Below are 23,792 nucleotides of genomic sequence, written 5' to 3'. Positions count from 1 at the left end.
AGTAAATGCCCATTCAAGCATTATGTCTTCATCTCTGTATTCATGAGAATATGAAGGCTATAAAGACATGTTGTGTTCCAGCTGCAGATGAAGGAGATGGCTGTCCCAGTCCCTGTAGTCGGAGTTCCAGCAGTGTCACAGCGACTTCTAGGAGGTATGAGCACCATGGGGGGCATGAGTATGCCCTCCCATCTGGTCAGCAGTCAACCTGTAATGAGTGGTGCAGATGCCATTGTAGCTGCTGGCGGCAAGTGTAAGTCAATATAGAAAGCTCATGTTCGATGTGAAAGAAAATTGTATCTAAGAAGATCGTACCTAATCTTCTGGCTTGATATTTCAACTGACACAAAATTCACCACACAAGAGGTGGTTTCAGTTTTGGGCTATCCGCCACTCTTCATTACAGTGGTCTGCTGCCCAGAATAATAGCTACCAAGTCTTCCTGACCTTTCAGTAGGATTATGAACTTACAGTACAAACAAGGTAGCAGCAACTAGCAGTGTGTGACCCATTACTGCTGGTCTTGTGATATTGCTTCACTCACAATGTAACTGGTAGAATGCCGGCTAGCGAGTGCCATTATTCACTCGCACTATCCTTCTCATTGAATGATCACTGGGACTTGCTCGCACAGTTTAGTGTTGCACAAAACTTTGTTAACCCTCTAGTGGATGTACCTTCTGATGCTTTGTGAATGGGGATGCCACATCTTTTACAATGTAACTATATTTTGTTAAGAAGGAAGCCGTACTTTCCAGTGTCGACTCAGCTGAATGTATCTTAAAAGCTCTTCAGTCTGTCGAACACACAGGTTAAATATAAATATTAAATTACAACATACCTGTAAAAAACCAAACTATTAAACAAGGGATAAATATATACATTATTAAACAAAGAATGACATGTTTCATTCATAAAAGGACATTAACAGATTCTATCAAGTCACACCCAAATATTTAGAAATAATATTTATGTTTATCTCTGTTTAATATTTAGGAACTTAAATTCTAGAAATTGTCTTAATAATGTTCTGCTTTGTTTCCACTCCAGAATTAACTGCGAGGTGTACAAACAAGAATAAAAATTATATAAACAATTATAAAACTTTCAACCAAATTTACAAGGAATTGGAAAGAACTTGCAATGGTATTCTTAATACACTGAAGAAATAAGAAGTTACAAACACCTGAAATTTAGACACAAGAAAAGATCTACCTATTATTTATGCAGAATTCACTACCACTCAAGGGCACCCATGCCCGGGGGCAAGGGGGGGGGGGCCGTGGCCCCCCTCCAGCTCTCAGTGTAATGTAGTCAGGTGTTTTTCTTTCTAGAAAATGATTTAAAAGCCAGTATTACGTAGAAGTGGTAGTACCGCCCCCTCCAACAGGCAGGGGATACCGTGGGTGTTATTCTAGCGCGGAATACAAATCGCTATTCATCTTCCAAAATATTAAATACTACGTACCCCCAGGTCTAGCCCCCCCCCCTTACAAACTGTCATATGGGCGCCCATGCTACCACTTCCTAGTTTCTATTGTCACACACGATGCATGTTGCTTGTTGCTGATACTGCTTCCTGCAGACATTGTTTCCACATTGCTGGCACAATCTTTTTGTCCTGATGTTCATATGCTGCCCACAAATGTGACATATTCCAGGTTTTGGTGCTTCCTAAACTTGCAATTACTTTTTGTATATTTCTTAATATACTTGAATATCTTTCGAAGGTTGGTTAGCATAGACCTTTTGTTCACTTATCTAAATAGCCTATCCATCTTTCCCTATACTGAACCTTTAATAACCTTCTGGAATGTCATGTGTAGGTCGCTGGTCACCATCCTCTTCTTCTTCCTCTGATAGCTATGATTCACTGCTATACTTGTCAAGTTCAACAATCTCCGCCTCAAAACTTGTGTCATCAAATTCATCAGACATCCACTCTTCTTCCGATAGTTCATTCAGTAGCCATTCACCAACTTCAGGGTGTGTAATTTGATGATTTCTGGAGATAAAGATTACCCACAGTTCACTAACATAAACAATTAACATCGAAAAAGGATACCGCGATTGTTAAATAAGTACGAATACTTACATAACTGGCCGTGTGGCACCAGTTCCACTGCAGACGAGTGAACTGCTGTAAACAGCTCTACTATGATTAAACAAGTAGGAGAGCAAGTTTCACTCAGTGTCACTGTTGTGCCAATTGTGATGAAGACCAAATACCGAAACCACTCACAGTAACTACGAGCAGTACCTATTGTAGACTCTAGAAACTACATCCTGCAATACGGTGCACCCACTGGAGGGTTAAATTAGATTTAAATCAAGTCCTGTAAAATTCTCTCTAAAGATCTTGAAATCATGCCTACTCTGCAACCCATATCTGAATTGGTACAGAGAAAATATGAAGTTTATTTTCAGCTGTTATCCTATCATGAGGTACAGACATTTGAATTGCATGATTGATACTTCAAGGCTGAGCTGAATAGCTCAGACCTTCTTTTGTTTTCCTTGCTTGTCTTTTAGTATTTTTAAATTTATCTCACAATATATCCACAATGAGGGCTAAAATTTATGTTTGATTATTGGTGATCCTTAAATGACCAATACATTGGTAAGTCTAGTATGTACTCCAACCTCCACTGACGTCCATTACTACATTCATTGATTGAGGCATAGAGGCTACCACGCTCAAGAAACATAATCCAGTACATAATCGTATACAATACAATGCCGTAGTCTCTTTCATTCCTCCTTTACTTTCTTGATCTTTATTTCCTTCTTTTTCCCTTCCAGTTTGGATGACACCCTAAACCATGGTCCAGTTGGTCTATTAGGAAAACCAGACCTCAATTCTTCTTCTTCTTCTTCTTCTTCTTCTTCTTCTTCTTCTTCTTCTACTACTACCAATTTTCCCCAAACCCAGTTGGAGTCATGAGTTCAGACTGTGTAGCACACGTGGAATTGGTCCTGTTTTATTATGGCGGATGCCAGTGGCGAATGCTGGGATCAAGACATGGGCTACCACTAGACTTAGGTTACCCCTTTTCGATGGTTGGTTTAGTGAGCCACAGCCAATAGTCAACGGAGTAGCCTGCTGTGTTGTCAAGGCTGCTTCACAAGCTACTGCCCTGGCCTCTGCTACTGCCAATGCTCAACCCCTGATCAGTGGCGGTGGTACCCTAAGGTTTAGCAAATTAAAGTTCGGCTTTGTGGCTAAATGGATAGAATCCTTGCCTTTCGTCCAATAGCCCCAGTTCAATTTTCAGATTCAACCCCTCATACTGTTAATTCTCCTTGCTTGGGGACTAAGTGTTTGTGACGTCTTTACCATTCATTTTATCCTCATTACATCACCACCAAGCCTATACAGATGGTATGCGCCATTATTATTATTATTATTATTATTATTATTATTATTATTATTATTATTATTATTATTATTATTATTATTATTATTATATTATTATTATTATTATTATTATTATTATTATTATTATTATATGAAGATAAAGTTGGAATTCAAGAGGACAAATTAGGGCAAATATTCGTTTATAGGAAGGGGAGTTAGGGATTGGAATAACTTACCAAGGGAGATGTTCAATAAATTTTCCAATTTCTTTGAAATCTTTCAAGAAAAGGCTAGGAAAACAACAGATAGGGAATCTGCCACCTGGGCGACTGCCCTAAATGCAAATCATTAGTGATTGAGAAAATACATGCAATGCACAGGATATAGTACCCATATCTGATGAATTTATTTAATTATTGTTTGCATGAAGAAGCTATACCAAATGAATGGAGAGTTGCTATAGTAGCCCCTGTGTATAAAGGAGAGGATAATAAACATAAAGCTGAAAATTACACATGAAAAGGAATACTGTAAAACTTTTACCATATGTTTTCTATTTCAGGTACTTTATAAATATATTTACTCAAATTTAGTATCAGCATACTGAAGAGCCTGACAGTTACAAATTAACGGTCATTCAAAACTGGTTGAAGGCATCGGCTGCTATATCGTTCATTGATCCTGCTGTCTAATGCAGCAGTTGTTCAAGGATTATCAACAGTGTCTGAGACACAGCTGAACATCATCCAATCTGGTTCCACACAGAAAAGGGTTTTTGAAGATCATGCCACTTAGCTGATTTTTCAATGTGTGTGCGATTTTTTCTTTTGCCAGAAAAGGTTTAGCAATCAATCAATCAATCAATCAATCAATCAATCAATCAATCAATCAATCAATCAATCAATCAATCAATCAATCAATCAATCAATCAATCAATCAATCAATCTTCATTGATCTGCATTAGGGCTGTAATCCAGGTGGCAGATTCCCTATCATTTATTTACCTAAACTTTTCTTAAACAATTTCAAGGAACTTGGAAATTTATCAAACATTTCCTGTCATAAATTGTTTCAATCCTTAATGCCTCTTCCTACAATTTATCCCAAATTTATCCCCTTCAATTCCAACTTTATCTTCATATTATGATCGTTCCTACTTTTAAAAGCTCTACTCAAGCTTACTCGTCTCCTAATGACATTCTACGCCATCTCTCTACTGATATCTTGTCCCCTTACTTCCAAAGCACAAAGTTTGCAACATTTTTTTAACACTACTTTTTAGTCCAGTTTCACCCAGAACAAATTCTGCTGCTTCCCTTTGGATCTTTTCCAGTTCTTGTATCAGGTAAACCTGGTGTCGATCCCATACACTGGAACCATACCCACACTGGGGGTCTTACCAGAGAATTATATGCCCTCATAGCCATATGAAGAGATCTGTAACCTTTATTTGCAATCTCATTAATGTGATTACCCCAATTAACACCTAGATACTGTAAGTAATCCCTATGAAGTACTATCACCCATCAACATCGTAATTGAAACTGAGAGAACTTTTCCTCTTGGTGAAACTTGAAACCCGAATTACATCCCATTTACCACCGCCGTGCAGCTGTGAGCTTGCATCCAGGAGGTAGTGGGTTCGAATCCCACTGTTGGCAGCCCTGAAAATGGTTTTCCGTGGTTTCCCATTTTCACACCAGGCAAATGTACCTTAATTAAGGCCACGGCCACTTCCTTCCAACTCCTAGGCCTTTCCTATCCCATCGTCACTATAAGACCTATCTATGTCGGTGCAACGTAAAGCTACTAGCAAGAAAAGACAGCATTTACTACCATACCATTGTCTGCTGTCCATCTCACAACATTGCCAAGGTCTTGCTGTAATCGCTAACTTATATAGTACATAACATTGTCTGCTGTCCAACTCGTTGACTGAACGGTCAGCATACTAGCCATTGGTTCAGAGGGTCCCGGGTTCGATTCCCGCCGGGTCGGGGATTTTAATCTTAATTGGTTAATTCCAATGGCACGGGGGCTGGGTGTATGTGTTGTCTTCATCATTTCATCCTCATCACGACGTGCAGGTCGCCTACGGGAGTAAAATAGAAAGACCTGCACCTGGCGAGCCGAACCTGTCCTGGGATATCCCGGCACTAAAAGCCATAAGACATTTCATTTCATCTGCTAAAAGCCTCATCTGTGATTCCAGAATTTTGCTCCTCCAATAACACTGCATTGCGGGACTTCCCTCTTAACCAGTACAGGATCAGATAATGCTTCACCGGGCGAGTTGGCCGTGCGCGTAGAGGCGCGCGGCTGTGAGCTTGCATCCGGGAGATAGTAGGTTCGAATCCCACTATCGGCAGCCCTGAAGATGGTTTTCCGTGGTTTCCCATTTTCACACCAGGCAAATGCTGGGGCTGTACCTTAATTAAGGCCACGGCTGCTTCCTTCCAACTCCTAGGCCTTTCCTATCCCATCGTCGCCATAAGACCTATCTGTGTCGGTGCGACGTAAAGCCCCTAGCAAAAAAAAAAAAGATAATGCTTCACCTACTCAATTCTCTGAGTTCTATTTCATATAAATTTAGCTGCCCCTTCAACCACTCCTTTGTCTAGACCATTAGCCCTTGTTTTCGTCAGTAGTTTCCCATGATCTACCTTATCAAAAGCCTTGGATGGGTCAATAGCGATACAGTCCATTTGATCTCCTGAATCTAAAATATCCACTATATCTTGCTGGAATCCTGCAAGTTGAGCATCACTAGAGTAATGTTTCCTAAACCCAAATTGCCTTTTCTCAAACCAGTTAGTAATTTTGTGAACGTGTTTAATATCATCAGAAAGAATGCCTTCCCAGAGCTTACAAGCACAACATTTTGAGCTGCCTGGCCTGTAATTATCTGTTATATGTTTATCACCCTTTCCTTTGTACACTGCGGCCACTATAGCAACTCTCCATTTGTTTGGTATAGCTCATTCATGCAAACAGTAATCAAGTAAATACTTAATATATGGAACTATATCCTAACCCATTCTCATCATATCCTGAATGAGGCCACGACCTGGAACAATAAAATATTATATTACACACAAATAATGCACTGTCATCAACTGAATGGTATTGGCATAATTAGTAAGAGTTAGTATTTCGAGTGAACTGGCTGCGCTATTTGGGCAGTACAGCTGTGAGATTGCATTCGGGAGATGGTGGGTTCAAACTTCCAACACAACTATCCACTGCACTGAAGATGATTATCCATGGTTTCCCATTTACATGCTAGTCAACTGCTGGGTCTGTACCTTATTTAAGGCTACGGTCACTATTTTCCCAATCATAACCCTTTTCTAGACCATCGTCGCCAAAGTGTGTCTGAGTTTGTGCAAAGAAAACTTTAATAATAATAATAATAATAATAATAATAATAATAATAATAATAATAATAATAATAATAATAATGTTACTCGCTTTAGGTTCCACTAACTACTTTTACGGTTTTCAGAGACGCCAAGGTGTCAGAATTTAGTCCTGCAGTTCTTTTATGTGCCAGTAAATCTACCGACACGAGGCTAACGTATTTAAGCATCTTCAAATACCACCAGACTGAGCCAGGATTGAACCTGCCAAGCTGGGGTTAGAAGGCTAGCGCCTCAACCGACTGAGCCACTCAGCCCGGCCAATAAAACATTAGTTCATTGCGTATTTCCAGTAGTCATGCTCATTTTCTCATAACCTAGGATAGGTATACTTTTAAAAAAATGGTAACTGAGTGAGTTGGCCATGCGGTTAGGGTCGAGGAACTGTGAGCTTGCATTCGGGAGATAGTGAGTTTGAATCCCACCGTCCGCAGCCCTGGAGATCTCAGTAAGTGCCTAGAGATACCCGAGCGGCATTGTCACTGGCTTCTCCCCAAGGCGGCTGAGTTTCGAATCCCGGCCAATGCATGTCATATTTTTTTAAATGAAAATTATTGTCCTTATGATTCAAATGGCACATACAATTGGAAGGCTATGATCATGATATTAATAAATACGTCAAACTGCAAGCTTTATATTTTGCATTCCAAGACGACTGTTGCCCGCCCATCCAGATGACCTGAAAATGTTGGATTGTCACGTGCTCTGTGTAACAAATTTCTCAGCAGTATTGTCAGTGGCGGCGATAAGGAACCCGCAGACCCCGTGGGACATGGGGGCCCATGGCTTGTGAGGGGCCCATGACTGTTTCTTAATTCAGTAGCTGAAGAGTAAATTTACATATTCATAAAGCTACAGCACACAACACAGTATCATTTGTATTACAGAGAGTTATCCTAAAGGTAGACGGTCCGACTCATTGGTTGAATGGTCAGCGTTGAGGCCTTCGGTTCAGAGGGGTCCCGGGTTCGATTCCCGACCCGGTCTGGAATTTTAATCGTGTGTTATTAATTCTTCAGGCTCGGGGACTGGGTGTTTGTGTTTTTTCCAACACTTTCCTCTTCATATTCAGACAACACACTACACTACCAACCACCACAGAAACACGCAATAGTGATTACATCCTTCCATTTAAGGTTGGCGTCAGGAAGGACATCCGGCCGTTAAACAGGGCCAAATCCACATGTACGACGCAGTTCGCACCCGCGGCCCCACATGTGTGGGAAAAGCGGTTGAAGAAGAATATTCTAAACGTAGGCAGTCGTAGTGCAGAGCTTCTCTCGTCAATAGGAGTACAGTATTTCTGAAAGAATGTGGGTTTCCCAACTTGTTCCAATAATAACCATCCCTTGCTGCCACTCACAACAATCAACAAAGCTTTTGAAGTAATTACCCAGTTCTGAGAACTGGCGAAGATGCGATAACAAAAACATCCTACTTAATCTAAACTCGAAATATTGAAGTTTCGTGCCTGTTTATAACTCTCGGCAGTCAGTGTAGCTAAGTAGGCCTACGATGCACGGTTGAGGCGTAAATTATTTGATCCTAGGAACGAGATTATTTCTGTAATATTTTGACGGTCAGCGTCTTTGGTTACTATAATTGGAATGTGTGTGTGTGTGTGTGTGTGTGTGTGTGTGTGTGTGTGTGTGTGTGTGTGTGTGTGTGTGTGTAAAATATTTACGCCAGGACAATCCGTACCACTTGATGTCAAATTGGAATTCCATTTCCACGCCGGCAGGCGTAATGAGCCTGACAGGCACACTTTAGAAATCAGGAACAAAAATAATTTACAACATTTATTAAAGAAAACTTCTACTGTATACGTATATTATTTTAATAATTGCCCTTTAAATTACACTTATCACTTATCTTTACGTAAATATTATCATAAGAAAGTCGATTTTTTGAAGTATAAATCCTGAAACGAAACAATACAATAGAAATATACATCGTGTTCGGGCGCAATGTGCCTGACGGGCACAAGGATGGATAATATTACTATTATTGTGAATATTAGCTAAGTAAAATAAAGGATTCTGATGAACTGGACGACATGTGCTTGAAGGTCACGCGGAAATCGGAAACTAAAAGGTGGAAGCAGATAGGTTCCCGCGAATGACGAATACGACATAAGAATTAACACGTGCGCCAATCAGACCAGTTTCGCCCGACGTAAAGTTAACATCAGTAGTGGTCACGCCGTTCGGAGGCTTCTGCGCCAGTAGTGGACAATGGATATACAAATTAATAATGCAGTAGGACATCGTTTTTACTTCGCAATATTCCCCACTCTTTCAAGTGGTACGGAATGTCCTCTCCTAAATACTTTAAAGTCATTAACTGACACTTCGCAGCTAATCAGCCGGTCAAGTGGTACGAAATGTCCTAGAACCGTTCGTACCATATAGGGCATACGTGTATTATTTTAATTCTTTTGGGATTTGATCAAACTAAGTTGAGGAAGTCATTATTATTCTACTATAATTCTCATCGTTGCTGTTCATTGTAATAATATACAACCTTATATTACGAAACAAACTTGTAACTTTCCTTATCAGGAAACGAAGGGCCCATTTTCAATTATTGCGAGGGGGGGGGGAGGGCGGTCGAGCTTCTTAGCGTCGCTACTGCGTATTGTTTTTATAAAAAAAGACAGAGTCTACTGTATCTCATATCAGACAGGTACCCACTTAGTTTTCCTCACGGGACAGGATTAGCATTAAGGATTATAATCCATGGATAAGCCAGGATCGAACCCGCCGTCTTGGGCTCAGGCGGCCAGCGCCATATCATGTAAGGAAAATTAGCGTACGAGTATGTTGGGGAGTTGATCCAGAGATTGTGTGCGCAGCATGCAGGAGCAAATCAATGTTTGCGGAGGATACGAGCACCTACAGTAACTCATTGACCTTCACCTTGCAGAGTAAGGAAATCCTTACTCTCCTTACTCCTACCTCTGAGACCTCATACCTGTAAACAGACTGCGCAATAGCATGACCTTGGCTCATCGCACATGTGTCTCTTCCTTTTACATTTTTTTCAGTTTGCTTTACCTCGAATCGACACAGATAGGTCTTATGGCGACGAGGGATCGAAGAATAGGAAAGGGCTAATAGCAGGAAGGAAGCGACCGTGGTCTTAATTCCGGTGTTAACATGGGAAACCACAGAAAACCATCTTCAGCGCTGCCGACAGTGGGATTCAAACCCACTCCTCCCGAATGCAAGCTGACAGCTATACGACCCAAATCACGCAGCCACTCAGTCGGTTCGCTCAAGTGTCAGTAATGTATTTCATACGGCGTACCGTCCAGTCTTACATCGACAGTGCCCAGATAAATATCCCGTTGGGAACATTACAGTTTATTTATTTATTTATTTATTTATTTATTTATTTATTTATTTATTTATTTATTTATTTATTTATTTATTTATTTATTTATTTATTTATTTATACCGGTTAAACGCCGCTCTAATTCAGGTTTTAGACTACGATGAAAGGAGGTTAGCTGCCACCCCCGGAGGTAGTGGTGGTGATTATTGTTTTAAGAGGAAGTACAACTAGGCAACCATCCTCTATATAACACTAATCTGAGAGAAGAAATGGAAGGGATCCGACACTTCGAAAAATGAAGGTATCGACCAAAGAAAGACAAGGGCCACGAAGGGCGTGAAAATGAAAGACTGCCTAGGTCTAGGGAACATAATACCGTCGGGGTCGGAAAAGAACAAGAGTTGACCAGGAGTTGACCAAGAGAGGTATGATAGGATAGATGAAATTGAGGAGCCTGGCACAAGTGAGTGTAAGCAATGCCAGGACTCAACTAAGGGCCCCGTGGTCGCCAATCCACGCTCCCAAGTTCATAACCCCTGGGACCCCTTTTAGTCGCCTCTTACGACAGGCAGGGGATATCTTGGGTGTTATTCTACCGCCCCCACCCACAGGGGTACACCCCCGGAGGCCCGAGTTCGATTGACGGCTCTGCCACGAAAATTTTAAAAAATGGTACGAGGGCTGGAACAGGGTTCATTCAGCCTCGGAAGGTCAACTGAGTAGAGGGGGGTTCGATTGCCTCCTCAGTCATCCTCGAAGTGGTTTTCCGTGGTTTCCCAATCCTCCTCCAGGCTAATGCCGGGATGGTACCTAACTTAAGGCCACGGCCGCTTTCTTCCCTCTTCCTTGTCTATCCTTATCGATCTTCCAATCTCCCACAAGGGCCCTGTTCAGCATAGCAGGTGAGGCCACGTTTGCGATGTACTGGTCCTCCTCCGCAGTTGTATCCCCGACCGAAAGTCTCACGCTCCAGGACACTGCCCTTGAGGCGGTAGAGTCGACTCGCTGAGTCCTAGAGAAAAACCAACCCTGGAGGGTAAACAGATTAAAAAAGAAAGAAGCCGAAAATTGAAACCACGGGAAAACCACCTTCAGGACTACCGATGGAGTTCATACCTATCATCATCTGATTGCAAGCTTGCAACGATACTGCGCGTTCCGCGCACCCAACTCGTTGGGTAACTACTTGATTGTAAAATATAATTTAGGAATTACAATTTCCCGTCTGTTCGTTATGCCTGTCGAATACAAGCTCACTAATGTCAATGTACAATTCCAGCAGTTAGATTTTAAGGTTTAGAATTGTTTTGTGGTGTTATGTCCTCCTTTTGGCCCTAAACCATCCGTCTTTCGGGCCTTAACCAGAGTGAAAACATGCTCCTCTACAGTGACAGCGATTGAAAAGAAGGCATAGCATGAGAATATTGCAACCCCCATGTCAGTATGCATAGATGAAAACTATGCTTCCATAATGCCGTTGCAGAAAAGTCAGAATGTTTATAGAATCCTTCCTTCGGGTCATACGTAGGCGTAACAAATATGAAAGGGGTCCGTCTGCAGGAAACAAAATTGGGCCCCCTCAAATTAAATTGCATAAAACCTATAATATAATGGCGTGTAGCCTCCGGAGAGAACTGGTGTAGTAGAGCTTTGGAGTTGAACTCCTAATAGGCGGCTTGCGCGTCTGTGAGGAAAGGGCCCTATTATGACGAAATCTAATGACACACACTCAACCCCCGAGGCGCTGGTAGCCTATTAACCAATGAAGGTTCAAATCCCCGACCCGACCGGGAATCGAATCTGGGAACCTTTGGACCAAAGGCCAGTACGATAACAATCAATCAATCAATCAATCAATCAATCAATCAATCAATCACTACTGATCTGCATTCAGGACACTCGCCCAGGTGGCAGATTCCCTACCTCTTGTTTTCCTAGCATTTTCTTAAAGGATTGCAAAGAAAATTTATTGAACATCTCCCTTGGTAAGTTATTCCAGTCCCTAACTCCAATTCCTATAAACGAATATTTCCCCCAATTTGTCCTCTTGAATTCCAACTTTATCTTCATATTGTGATCTTTCCTACTTTTAAAGACACCACTCAAACTTATTCGTATTCTGATGTCATTCCACGCCATCTCTCTACTGACAGCTCGGAATATACCACTTAATCGAGCAGCTCGTCTCCTTTCTCCCAAGTCTTCCCAGCCCAAACTTTGCAACATTTGGCCCTAAACCATCCGTCTTTCGGGCCTTAACCAGAGTGAAAACAGAACCAGAACAAATCGAGCTGCTTTTCTTTGGATTTTTTTCCAGTTCATGAATCAAGTAATCCTGGTGAGGGTCCCATACACTGGAACCATACCCTAGTTGGGGTCTTACCAGAGACATATATGCCCTCTCCTTTACATCCTTACTACAACCCCTAAATACCCTCATAAACATGTGTAGAGATCAAACCATTTAGCCATGGAGCTGGGCTATGAATCCTATCGATAACATGTATAATTTAACTACAGCAGATACTGTAATGCAGTCTATATCCATTTAATATATACAAACGACTTACTACGCAAGGTTGCAAAACGAATTCATTTATTTTGAAACTTAAATATTTTATAGCTAATGAAATGTCTTGTGAATAAGTGTGTGTTCCTGTCTTTTGCCTTTGCATTTTTTTAAAATAATCTGTACTCACATTTTATGCTAATAATAATCATCATCATTTCGTGTGGCTATTTCTAGCCGTGTGCAGCACTTGTAAGGCAGACCCTCCGATGAGGGTGGGCGACATCTGCCATGTGTAGGTAACTGCGTGTTATTGTGGTGGAGGATAGTGTTATGTGTGAATTGCAGGGATGTTGGGGACAGCACAAACACCCAGCCCCCGAGCAATTGGAATTAACCAATGAAGGTTAACATCCACGACCCGTCCGGGAATCGAACCCGGGACCCTCTGAACAGAAGGCCAGTACGCTGACCAATTAGCCAACGAGTTGGACACATTTTATGCTAAGGAGACTGAACTGTGCAGCGTAATTTCTGGGATGGAAAGGCAATGGCGATTTCAAGTATATCCACGGATGGCACATTCGATCTTGATGAGGAAGTTTCAATTTCGAAAATCGTTTTGTGGAAGCAACAGCAACAAGAATAATTAGGTCGTGTTACGAGAGACAGCTGTCTTAGACTCAAAACAATAACAATAATTTACAAGCAGATGCAACCATCCGTTAATTAGGCTACTGTACTCTACATACGCACTGTAAAAACTAACTTTTTTCGGCCCATTCTACAAGCACATCACGATGTGACCTTTCTCATGCAGAGTGGCACTCAGGTCCGGCTCCATGGCTAAATGGTTAGCGTGCTGGCCTTTGGTCACAGGGTCCCGGGTTCAATTCCCGGCAGGGTCGGGAATTTTAACCATAATTGGTTAATTTCGCTGACACGGGGCTGGGTGTATGTGTCGTCTTCATAATCATTTCATCCTCATCACGTCGCGCAGGTCGCCTACGGGTGTCAAATCCAAAGACCTGCACCTGGCGAGCCGAACTTGTCCTCGGACACTCCCGGCACTAAAAGCCATACGCCATTTCATTTTTTCAGGTCAAGTTATTTATTCATTTAAAAAGCAAAGTCATCTCCTTACAGGCCACGAAGGCCCTTGGAGCGGTGGAAGGAAAAGGCTTCCATTGTCCGTAACCTCGGCACTTGATGGGGTAGAGTGGTAAGCTCTGTCCCCAGGAATTAACCTGGTACTCATTTTTGGTGTAGGCTGAGTGGACCTCAGGGCCATGTGCACCTCCGGAAGTGGAAATCTCGTTTCTTAACGTTTACGACTCCCTGACGTGGTTTCGAATCGACGTCCATCCGGGCGAACCGAACGCGTCTTTACCGCCTCGGCCAGGCAACCCCTATTTATTCATTTACGTTTTATTGGGAAGTCTGCGAGCTCCTTAAACTGCGGCCCCTGCATTGCAAGCCTTCCAAGATCTAACGCTACGCCACTGGTAGTATCTGCCATCCTTTGTCTCACGAGTCAAACTTGGATTCGAGGGCACAACGAAGTAATTTTCCTCAAAATAATATTTTTCTTGACTTTTCTTTTCAATTCTTTGGAGTCGACGTTTGATGAGAATTCAGGCCAGTTTTACGGCCGAACGCCCTTCCTGGCGCCAACCGTATGTGGAGGAATATATTGACTACTGCCTGTTTTTGAGGTGATTAGTAGTGTGTTGTGTGTCTGCACCTTGGTTAGAAGACATAATCCATGTACTAGAAAAGCGCTCTAACTCCAGAATTCCTTCATGCCAACCCCGGAGTTCACTAAGAAACCAAAATTCACCGTAAAATAACACACGTTAAGATTCTGAGAAGGGCTTTTACAGAACAGAAATTCCTGTTGCTTAAAGGGGTCTAACTCACAACACAATGAAGTTTAATTGTGGCATTTGGTATTATGAGCATTCATTTGGGTGAGCAGACTTAGAGCAGACTCATAGATGCATGACGAATATAAGAACAAGTGTGAGTTCAAGCGCGCCCCGCCAGGCAGCGCTCGAGTGGGCAAGCTCCACAGTCCCGATCAGCTGGCCTTAGGAATGATGCCAGAGGAAACATATTACTCCGTAATAAATACATGCACTGTCTTTTAAAACACAATGAGAGATAAAATACCACGGCAGGGCACAATGGAAAAAATCATACATGGAAATAAGAGCTACGACCTTCATTTCATGCTGAGGAAAGCACAGGTTACTGGAGTGTACATGTACAGATAAATAACACATAACACCCAGCATATTAAAACAAACACCCGTGAACTATTTAAAGGTAATACTTCACTTACCAACGCAATTTGTCGGTTACTGGACTTTCGAAAGCTCGCGCCAAGATTTGGCGGGTGTTCAAGATTGTAAATCTCGTCGGATTTCCTTCGTACTGAAGAAAAATCGGCACTTTAGATAATGATAAACAAGTCTAGGATTATATCCATAACATGTTGAAGACAACAGCCAGCTTCGGAAGGATCAACTGATTTTTTTTTCTATGAAATCGATACAATCAAAAAATATTTTGCCCCACATCGATTTTGAGTTCAGTTTTCCATTAATTACTTTCTCGGCTTGGAAAAGAATGTCACATACACTTTTCGAAGGACGTGTTAAAAACACTTCATTATTGCTTGAAGCATAGTCTTTTATTTCGGTGAGAAATGAAAATTTGCTTTGATTATTCTCACGTAAAGAATGGGCAGAGGGCGAATACTTAATAAATTTAGAAGAGTAATTAACAACGTACCCAGGCAAACAGTGCACAGTCGAAGAGTTTCAAACGGGACTTAATCTCACTTGAAAGGTATTTCGGCAAATTAGGGATAATGTGAGGTACTGCTCCTGGACATAACTTCCATCTCGCACGAGGTATATCCACTTTCACCATTCACTATAAAATTACCTGATTTTACTATCAAACCATTAAGAGAAATGAACTTGACAAGTTACCGGGCGAGTTGGCCGTGCGGTTAGGGGCGCGCAGCTGTGAGCTTGCATCTATGAGATAGTGGGTTGAACCCCACTGTCGGCAGCCCTGAGGATGGTTTTCCGCTGTTTCCCATGTTCACACCAGGCAAATACTAGGGCTGTACCTTAATTAAGGCCACGACCGTTTCCTTCCAACTCCCAAGCCTTTCCTATCCCATCGTCGCCATAAGACCTATCTGTGTCGGTGCGAAGTAAAATAAATTGTAAAAGAAATGACAAATTCTGGTATTACGCGATAACTCAGTATCCTACCGCGGAATAGCTCTGACCCATTTTTCAAATTGATTTCTATCCTTCGGTGGTGAAACAAATCACATATAGCCTGATTTACAGCCAGGTACAAAACAGTACGGCATGCTGAACTATTAAATTAATTAGGCCACATAAGATACATGATTGAAGTACACTACACACAATGAACTGAGTTTAGGAACTGAAAGCAAAGAAAATTCAATTTATTCACTGAAATATCTCGCACCGTACCGTCTCCCGGACTGCTCTATACCCGGCTTGCCGGGACTACTGGAGCACATGTTGGATATAATCACTTGCAGTGCTTGCAGGGGCGGGACCACAAACTAACGTTCCACCCCCTAAAGTGTTAAAATGGGGTTAGCTCGGTAAACAAAATTAGTCATCCCTCCAAATTAAAACTCCAGTCGTGTTCACACAACGTTAGTACCATGGTTCGGGCTCTCGTCCATTGGAAGCGGAAACCTGCGGAAAGCTGCGATGACGAATTCGTACGAACACGAACGAAACGGACGAACGATCCAATCCGCTGAATTCAAGCGGGACTGCGTCCAATGGAACCGGCGATGTTCGTCAGTGAACGCACGAATACCTGCGAACTATCCAGATTGGTTTGGATTTTTCGGCCGAAGAGCTGCGTTTTATCATCATGGCTGAAAGACTGATACTTCCGGTACAAGATGGGAAGTATTTGTGGGACCAGCAAAAGTTGTTATGGAATGAGGTGGCGAGAGAAATGGGTGAGCCAGGTAAATTTCATATAGTTATTCATTTGGTGGCGTGCCAGATGCGACCGTGCCGCATGCGACCCGTGCCACTAGCGACCGCGTAATCTGTAACCGTGCCGGATGCGACCGGCGTTGACAAACAAATTGTCATTTGATAAGTTGTGTCATCACCCAAGCTAAACGAAGTGCAATGCCATTTCAATAAGTCCTATAAGCAGCTACTTTATAATAACAGTTCTGGGGGAAACTCGTTTTACAACACGAAACATGGTGATGCGTTTACGTTCTTTCCCACCGGGCGAGTTGGCCATACGGTTAGAGGGGCGCGGCCCTGGGCTTGCATCCGGGAGATAGTGGGTTCGAATCCCACTGTCGGCAGCCCTGAAGATGGTATTTCGTGGTTTCCCATTTTCACACCAGGCAAATGCTGGGTCTGTACTTTAATTAAGACCAGGGCCGCTTCCTTCCCATTCCTAGCCCTTTCCTATCCCTATCGTCGTCTTAAGACCTGTCTGTGTCGGTGCGACGTAATGCCACTAGCAATAAAAAAGATCCTAATTCTCTGAAATTATTTACGACTTAGGCCTACTTACTTATCGTGTCCTATTAGTACCAGGAGTGTCCGAGGACGTGTTCGGCTTGCCTGGTGCAGGTCTTTCTACCTGACGCCATTGGGCGGCCTGCGCGTCTGGATGTAGGATTATGATAATTAAGTAGGGAGAGATGAAACCCGGTTTCGGCACGTAGCCTACTCCTCTCGAATAATACCAAGGGGTCTGCTCACTGCTTTACGTCTCCATCTGACGGCCGAATCACCATCAACAGTATCATATCCCCTCACTCCATTTGAACACTGCGAAAAGTTTTGGATTTGAATCCAGGCTTTGGCATGCAATCTAGTGATTAGAAACTGTCTACCAACCAACTTTCCTACCCTGCCGGCCAACATTCTGATGGTTAATTTTTTTTCCAACCAGGCTAAGTGGCTCAGACTGTTGAGATGCTAGTCTTCCGAATCCAACTTGGCAGGTTCGATCCTGGCTCAGTCCGGTGGTATTTGAACGTGCTCAAATACGTCAGCTTTATGTCGGTGGATTTACTGGCACGTAAAATAAGTCCTGCGGGACTAAATTCCGGCATCTCGGCGTCTCCTTAAACCATAAAAGTAGTTACTGGGACGTAAAGCCAGCAACATTATTATATTTTTCTTTCGACCAACGGCACTCGAACCTGCTAACAACGGTGTCAGACCTTTATTTTAGAAAAGACCAAGTTAGCTACTTATAAGCAATCTGCCACTTGGTGACAGCCCTTAATGCAGATCAATTGTAAGTGATTGATGGGTCGCATGCGGCACGATGCTTATCCGCTCGGTCGCTATTGGCACGATAATGGCCGGGTCGCACCCGCACGGTCGCATCTGGCACGTAACCATTCATTTTATACCACTTACTTGATTCTTGTGTCTGAAAAAAAATGGCGTGTGACTTGTAGTGCCGGGAATGTCCGAGGACATGTTCGGCTCGCCAGGTACAGGTCTTTTGATTTGACGCCCTTAGGCGACCTGTACGTCGTGATGAGGATGAAATGATGATGAAGACGACACACACATACCCAGTCCCCGTGCCAGAGAAATTCCTGACCCTGTCGGGCATCGAGCCCGGGACCCCTGTGACCAAAGGCCAGCACGCTAACCATTTAGCCATGGAGCCGGACTTGTATCTACCGAGCTCGATAGCTGCAGTCGCTTAAGTGCGGCCAGTATCCAGTATTCGGGAGATAGTAGGTTCGAACCCCACTATCGGCAGCCCTGAAGATGGTTTTCCGTTGTTTTCCATTTCACACCAGGCAAATGCTGGGGCTGTACCTCAATTAAGGCCACGGCCGCTTCCTTCCCACTCCTAGCCCTTTCCTGTCCCATCGTCGTCAAAAGACCTATCTGTGTCGGTGCGACGTAAAGCAACTTGCAAAAAAAAAAAAAATGGACTTGTATCTGAAAATTCTTTACAACACAACTTCAAAGTGTAATTTTCATTTTTTAAAACTTGTCCGCATCCATAGCGTAACGGTTAGCACTATTAGCTGCAGTCCTCGGTGGCCTGGGTTCGATTCCCGGTACTGCTAGAAATTTAAGAATGGCAGGAGGGCTGGTATGTAGTTGAAATGGCACATGCAGCTCAACTCCTTTGGGGCTGTGCCTGAAAAGAGCTGCACAACCTCGGGATGAGGACACGATTATACTTTCCTTATTAAAATACTCTAGCAATATTTATACTTTCCCGTCCGATCACTTCATATCTACGTCTGATTATTTTTTGTAAAATATGTTCTAGAAATGCCGTATATAATAAATCATTGCCTCCAGTGTTTGGATTATAGAAAATATAAATGCAGCTCCTCAATTCAGATAATGTTATCGTTCTGTGACTTGATAGCGAAACTCCACATGTACTTCCGTGTACAATGGCCGCTCGAACCAAACTTTATCGCAGTGATGAGAGAAAATAATTTCCGATATTTCTATTACCTCTCGCTGTTACATAATATCTTTATTCCTTCTTTAATCTGTTTACCTTCCACTGTCGGCTTTTCCCAAGGACTCAGCGTGGGATCCCATCTCTACCGCCTCAAGCGCAGTGTTCTGGAGAGCGAGACATTGGGTCGGGGATACAACTGGGGATAAGGACCAGTACCTCTCCCAGGCTGCCTCACCTGCTATGCTGAACAGGGGCCTTGTGGAGGGATGGGAAAGTTGGAAGGGACGGGCAAGGAAGAGGGAGGGAGGCGGCCGTGGGCTTAAGTTAGGTACCATCCCGGCATTTGCCTGGAGGAGAAGTGGGAAACAATGGAAAACCACTTCAAGGATGACTGAGGTGGGAATCGAACCCACCTCTACTCAGTTGAGCTCCCGAGGGTGAGTGGACCCCGTTCCAGCCCTCATACCACTTTTTCATTCGTAGCAGAGCCGGGAATCGAACGTGGGCCTCCAGGGGTGGCAGCTAATCATAACCACTACACCACAGAGGTGGACTGTCTGTTACAAAACATACTCCCGGATAAGAGAGGATTTCCTTTACCTGGTTGTGAATTAGGAAATGAATGTTAAAATTGGAAAAAATATAAGGGGGAGAAATTCTACTGCTTCTCATTTCAAAATGAACATTGCTTACCTCAAAGTTACAGCTAGTCGTTTTTCAGGTGAGACAGTTTCTCGAAAGTTACTGAAATGGCGTATGGCTTTTAGTGCCGGGAGTGTCCGAGGACAAGTTCGGCTCGCCAGATGCAGGTCTTTTGATTTGACACCCGTAGGTGACCTGCGCGTCGTGATGAGGATGAAATGATGATGAATACGACACATACACCCAGCCCCCGTGTCAGCGAAATTAACCAATTATGGTTAAAATTCCCGATCCCGCCGGGAATCGAACCCGGGACTCCTGTGGCCAAAGGCCAGCACGCTAACCATTTAGCCATGGAGCCGGACTCGAACGTTACTGTACTTCTTTAACTAATATTGTACTTTTTGTAATATGCATCGAAATGTTTCACATGTCATACGAACATAACCAAAGTACTGTCTTTCGTTCTTTTCCAGATCAGCCCATATACTGTATGTGAAAATTCACCAAACAATTGACTTTTCGATAACATCATTTACCCACTCCCGTCTCCTTTTCTGAGCTCTTCTTCTCGCCAGCAGATGCATAGAGCTGTTACGACCGCTCTACTACATCTTACCTTCTGCCTTCTGTCGCATTCATCTGCTTGCTAGCCCAGCTGTTCACTAACTGGCCTGTTCTCCGGCACTGTTACTGCTTCCTCGTTGTGACGTCACACCTACGTATTTTTCATCGAGTAACTTCTCGAATCTGTTCACCACCTATATAGCAAGCTATTCCTTAGTTTCCGCGGTCAGACATTGAGTTGGAAAACAACACGAGTGGAGAGAGCGGAACTGTTCGCTAACGGCTGGCCCGTTGCGACGTTTTACCTACTTTTATTTGTGAATAGCTGCATTGTTTACCAACAGACTGGGTGAGCAAAATGTTACAACCTTTTATATCTTTCGTGGTCTATATCAAGATTTGAACTTTGAATGTTAAATTATTTAGTGGCTTCATGGTCTCCATTCACACAAATCTTCAGGAGACGCCATCATCCCACACATACAGCTACTAAATAAGGCCGAATACGCAGCCAAAGGACGATAGCGTACGCACGATTTCGGATGAACGGAGTTCGCACAGATTCGCTATCTACCCGCAGTATGACTGCCGTATGTTTATTTCTCGCAGCGAACATGGGGACTGGGTATTTTTGTCGTCCTCACATTCAACACTCTACACTTGCACGTTCCTATCATATGGTGAAAGTAGTGGTAAAAGATCTGCAGAGGCCGACGCCACGAACAAATGAGGCGTCCAGAAGCAAAACGCTGTGAGTGCACCAGAACATTTTTTTCAGGAAACACGAAAAACGTCTTACTTCCTTTGGCTCGCAGATATGCAAAATTCCTTGTCATTGTAGATTTATATTCACTTGTCTGTCTGTGCCTGTTAGGTCATCTGCCCAGAGGCTGGTTGGATCCTCAAATAGCACCACCAAAGGTTATGCGGTTATGAGGAAACCCCAAAAACCAATGGCAGCACTAAAATGAGGCGTACTAGGCAAGATGAGGAGTGAGGTAGTTTGCCATTGCTTTCCTCACTGGGTCAGAAAGTACTATTGCAGCACAACTGACCCTATGAGCAGCACCTTTCATAACACTCAGATGCACTAGTCGTGCTCTGAATGTCATTACTCAGCACTACCCATACCCCCAGCAACTTCCATATTGTCACAGCCATGGATGTTGACTGGGACTTCGGTGGAAGCTACACTTTACGCTGGCCTGTGCCAAGAGATGGATGCAAAATTACTGCATCCATCAAGAAATGACAGCAGGCAGTATATTCACTTATGGACTATTTTTATGACAATCTTTAAAATATTGGGGTTTTATTTTTTTAGTTATTACCTAAAATTGTTTGGATTCACCGAGTTTTGCTCTGTTTTCATGGATCTAGGTAGGTTTGCTTCTGTAGAGATATTATCACAACGTAATTGAAAAGAAGATGCCCTAATGCTGGTTCAAATGACAAAAGAAATTATTTATTGACTACAAGTAAGTGTGATTACATAGTATACGACATCAAATGAAAGTCTGCAAGAAGTAAAAAGGCCGCAAACTTGCAAGTCCTGTCCTTTTCCATCGAAATTACACAGGCAACTCATTGTCTTCTGGATGAATTTCAAACTCTGAGTCCTCCTCTGCATTGTTCACAGCTGTTTGAGAATCCATCAGATTCTTATAGAAAACAAGATCTTCGTTTTCTTCGCAAGTCTCCCCGAAATGCTTTCCAAGCAGAAAATCAATGTCCCTAACTTTCACTTCCTTTAAGGCTCTTCCAGTCTGGATAACATTCGGCTTCATAGACGAGTAGGCTTTGCCACGTCTGCATATCCCTTTCCCTTCACCAGCGTCCATCCTGTAGGCCACTTCACCTCTTACTAGTGCGTTTCCCTGTTTACACCTGGTGATGACAACCCTTTTTACAGAGTGCCACTGACCACATGGCTTGACGATATCAGCTACTGCATCTTTCCAACACCGATTGACGACATCTGCTCCCAGCTGGAAAACTATTCCGTCATCCTTGAATACTTCATGGTACTCACTCGGTAATATGACAGTAACTTTCGACCTGAGAACTTTTTCTATTCGAACAAAAATTCTATCGGGTGGTAGAAAAGAATGTCCAACCATTGGATAGAAGATCTTCACTCGTTTCACACTGACAGGAGCCTCTTGAGTTAGCCAAAAGCACAGCATACCCAGCATTGTCTGGTTCTTGTTTTGCCCTCCACAGCTGTCCGACATTAGGCGGATGGTGTGGATGCCATTCAAATCTGTTGATGTTAACCTGTGATGCACACAGGACACAATTTCATTAGATCCCTTTGCAAAATCGGATTTTTTCCAAGTGTAAATAAATGCATTTCCCTGGTTTTTCCGCGCACCTGATGGGCCTTGGCAGATCGTAAATTTGTACACATACATTTGGCGTGTATAATAAGCACTTTGATCTTGCAACTTAGGCAATGTAAGGTTTTTCTGGCAATCAAATGTGAAGGTTATTTCACCATTGTCCTCAACTTTCAGTTCATCATAAAAAGCTTTTGCCTTATCTTTGTGCACGAGCTCAGAACTAACATCCATGGAGATAAAAGCTTGTAAAATAGCATTATTCAAACGCAGGACACAGTGTGTATTAAGCTAGTTTTGCACCTGCAGACCACCTTAAGTACTGGCGCTTGGTCAGGATACACCAAGTTCCGCTTCTTTATGATGAAAATGGATTCACTCAGTTTTGCTTTGCAAACACATGTGGATACACACACTTTTGCATCTGTAGGCTGTTTTCGGGGTGCGATTTAAAGCAGACGGAAGCAGTTTTGCTTGAGTTTTAAGGGTCTAATCAACAGACGACAGCATAGAGAACAAAATGGTGGCAACAACTCATTTTCGAGCAAAAGTGGATTTACTGCATTTTGAATCTGGACGCCTCAAATATCATAAAATAAAACAATAAAGCCCTTAGTTTAGAGCGCGGACCATTGATATGAGGACAAGCAAAGGGGTCTGGGGTCGTAAGCCCCCAGGCTATAGCCAGGCCTTAGGCCTCTAGTTACCTGAGGAAACACTGGTCTGCACTGGTTAGGATAGGACCTGGACAAGACCATTGGTCTGGATTGGTGAGGGTAGGAGGTGGACAAGACCATTGGTCTGGGTAGGTTAGGGTAGGAGCTGGACAAGACCAGTGATATGAGGACAAGCAAAGGGGGTCTGGGGCCGCAAGCCCCCAGGTTAGAGCGGCCGTAAGCCTCTAGATACCTGAGCAAACGCCATTGGTCTGCACTGGTTAGGGTAGGGCCTGGACAAGGCCATTGGTTTGGATTGGTTAGGGTAATGATCACTGGACTAAAATTACCTTTTTCTTCTTAATACACCAACGCATTATATGTGGGTTAGTGGTCAGAAAATGAAATACCTTCTTCTTGGGGTGGGTTGGTGGGTCCCTGGCCATGGCAATGGACACATCTCTTCTCTAA

At 43.1% G+C, this 23,792-nt stretch overlaps 1 protein-coding gene across 1 annotated transcript in view; it reads left to right on the top strand.

Annotated features, from left to right (window-relative positions):
- The window catches only part of LOC136863474 (uncharacterized), a 338,595-nt gene that overhangs the window by 83,501 nt on the left and 231,302 nt on the right, over positions 1 to 23,792 (top strand). The window contains exon 6 of the mRNA XM_068225954.1: positions 82 to 253. Coding sequence (XP_068082055.1) covers positions 82 to 253 — 172 coding nt within the window. The remainder of the gene's footprint in view (positions 1 to 81; positions 254 to 23,792) is intronic.

Source organism: Anabrus simplex, chromosome 2 (assembly GCF_040414725.1).
Source record: "Anabrus simplex isolate iqAnaSimp1 chromosome 2, ASM4041472v1, whole genome shotgun sequence".
Classification (NCBI taxonomy): domain Eukaryota; kingdom Metazoa; phylum Arthropoda; class Insecta; order Orthoptera; family Tettigoniidae; genus Anabrus; species Anabrus simplex.
Note: the sequence above shows the minus strand (reverse complement) of the source record. Positions and strands in the feature narration are given on the sequence as shown.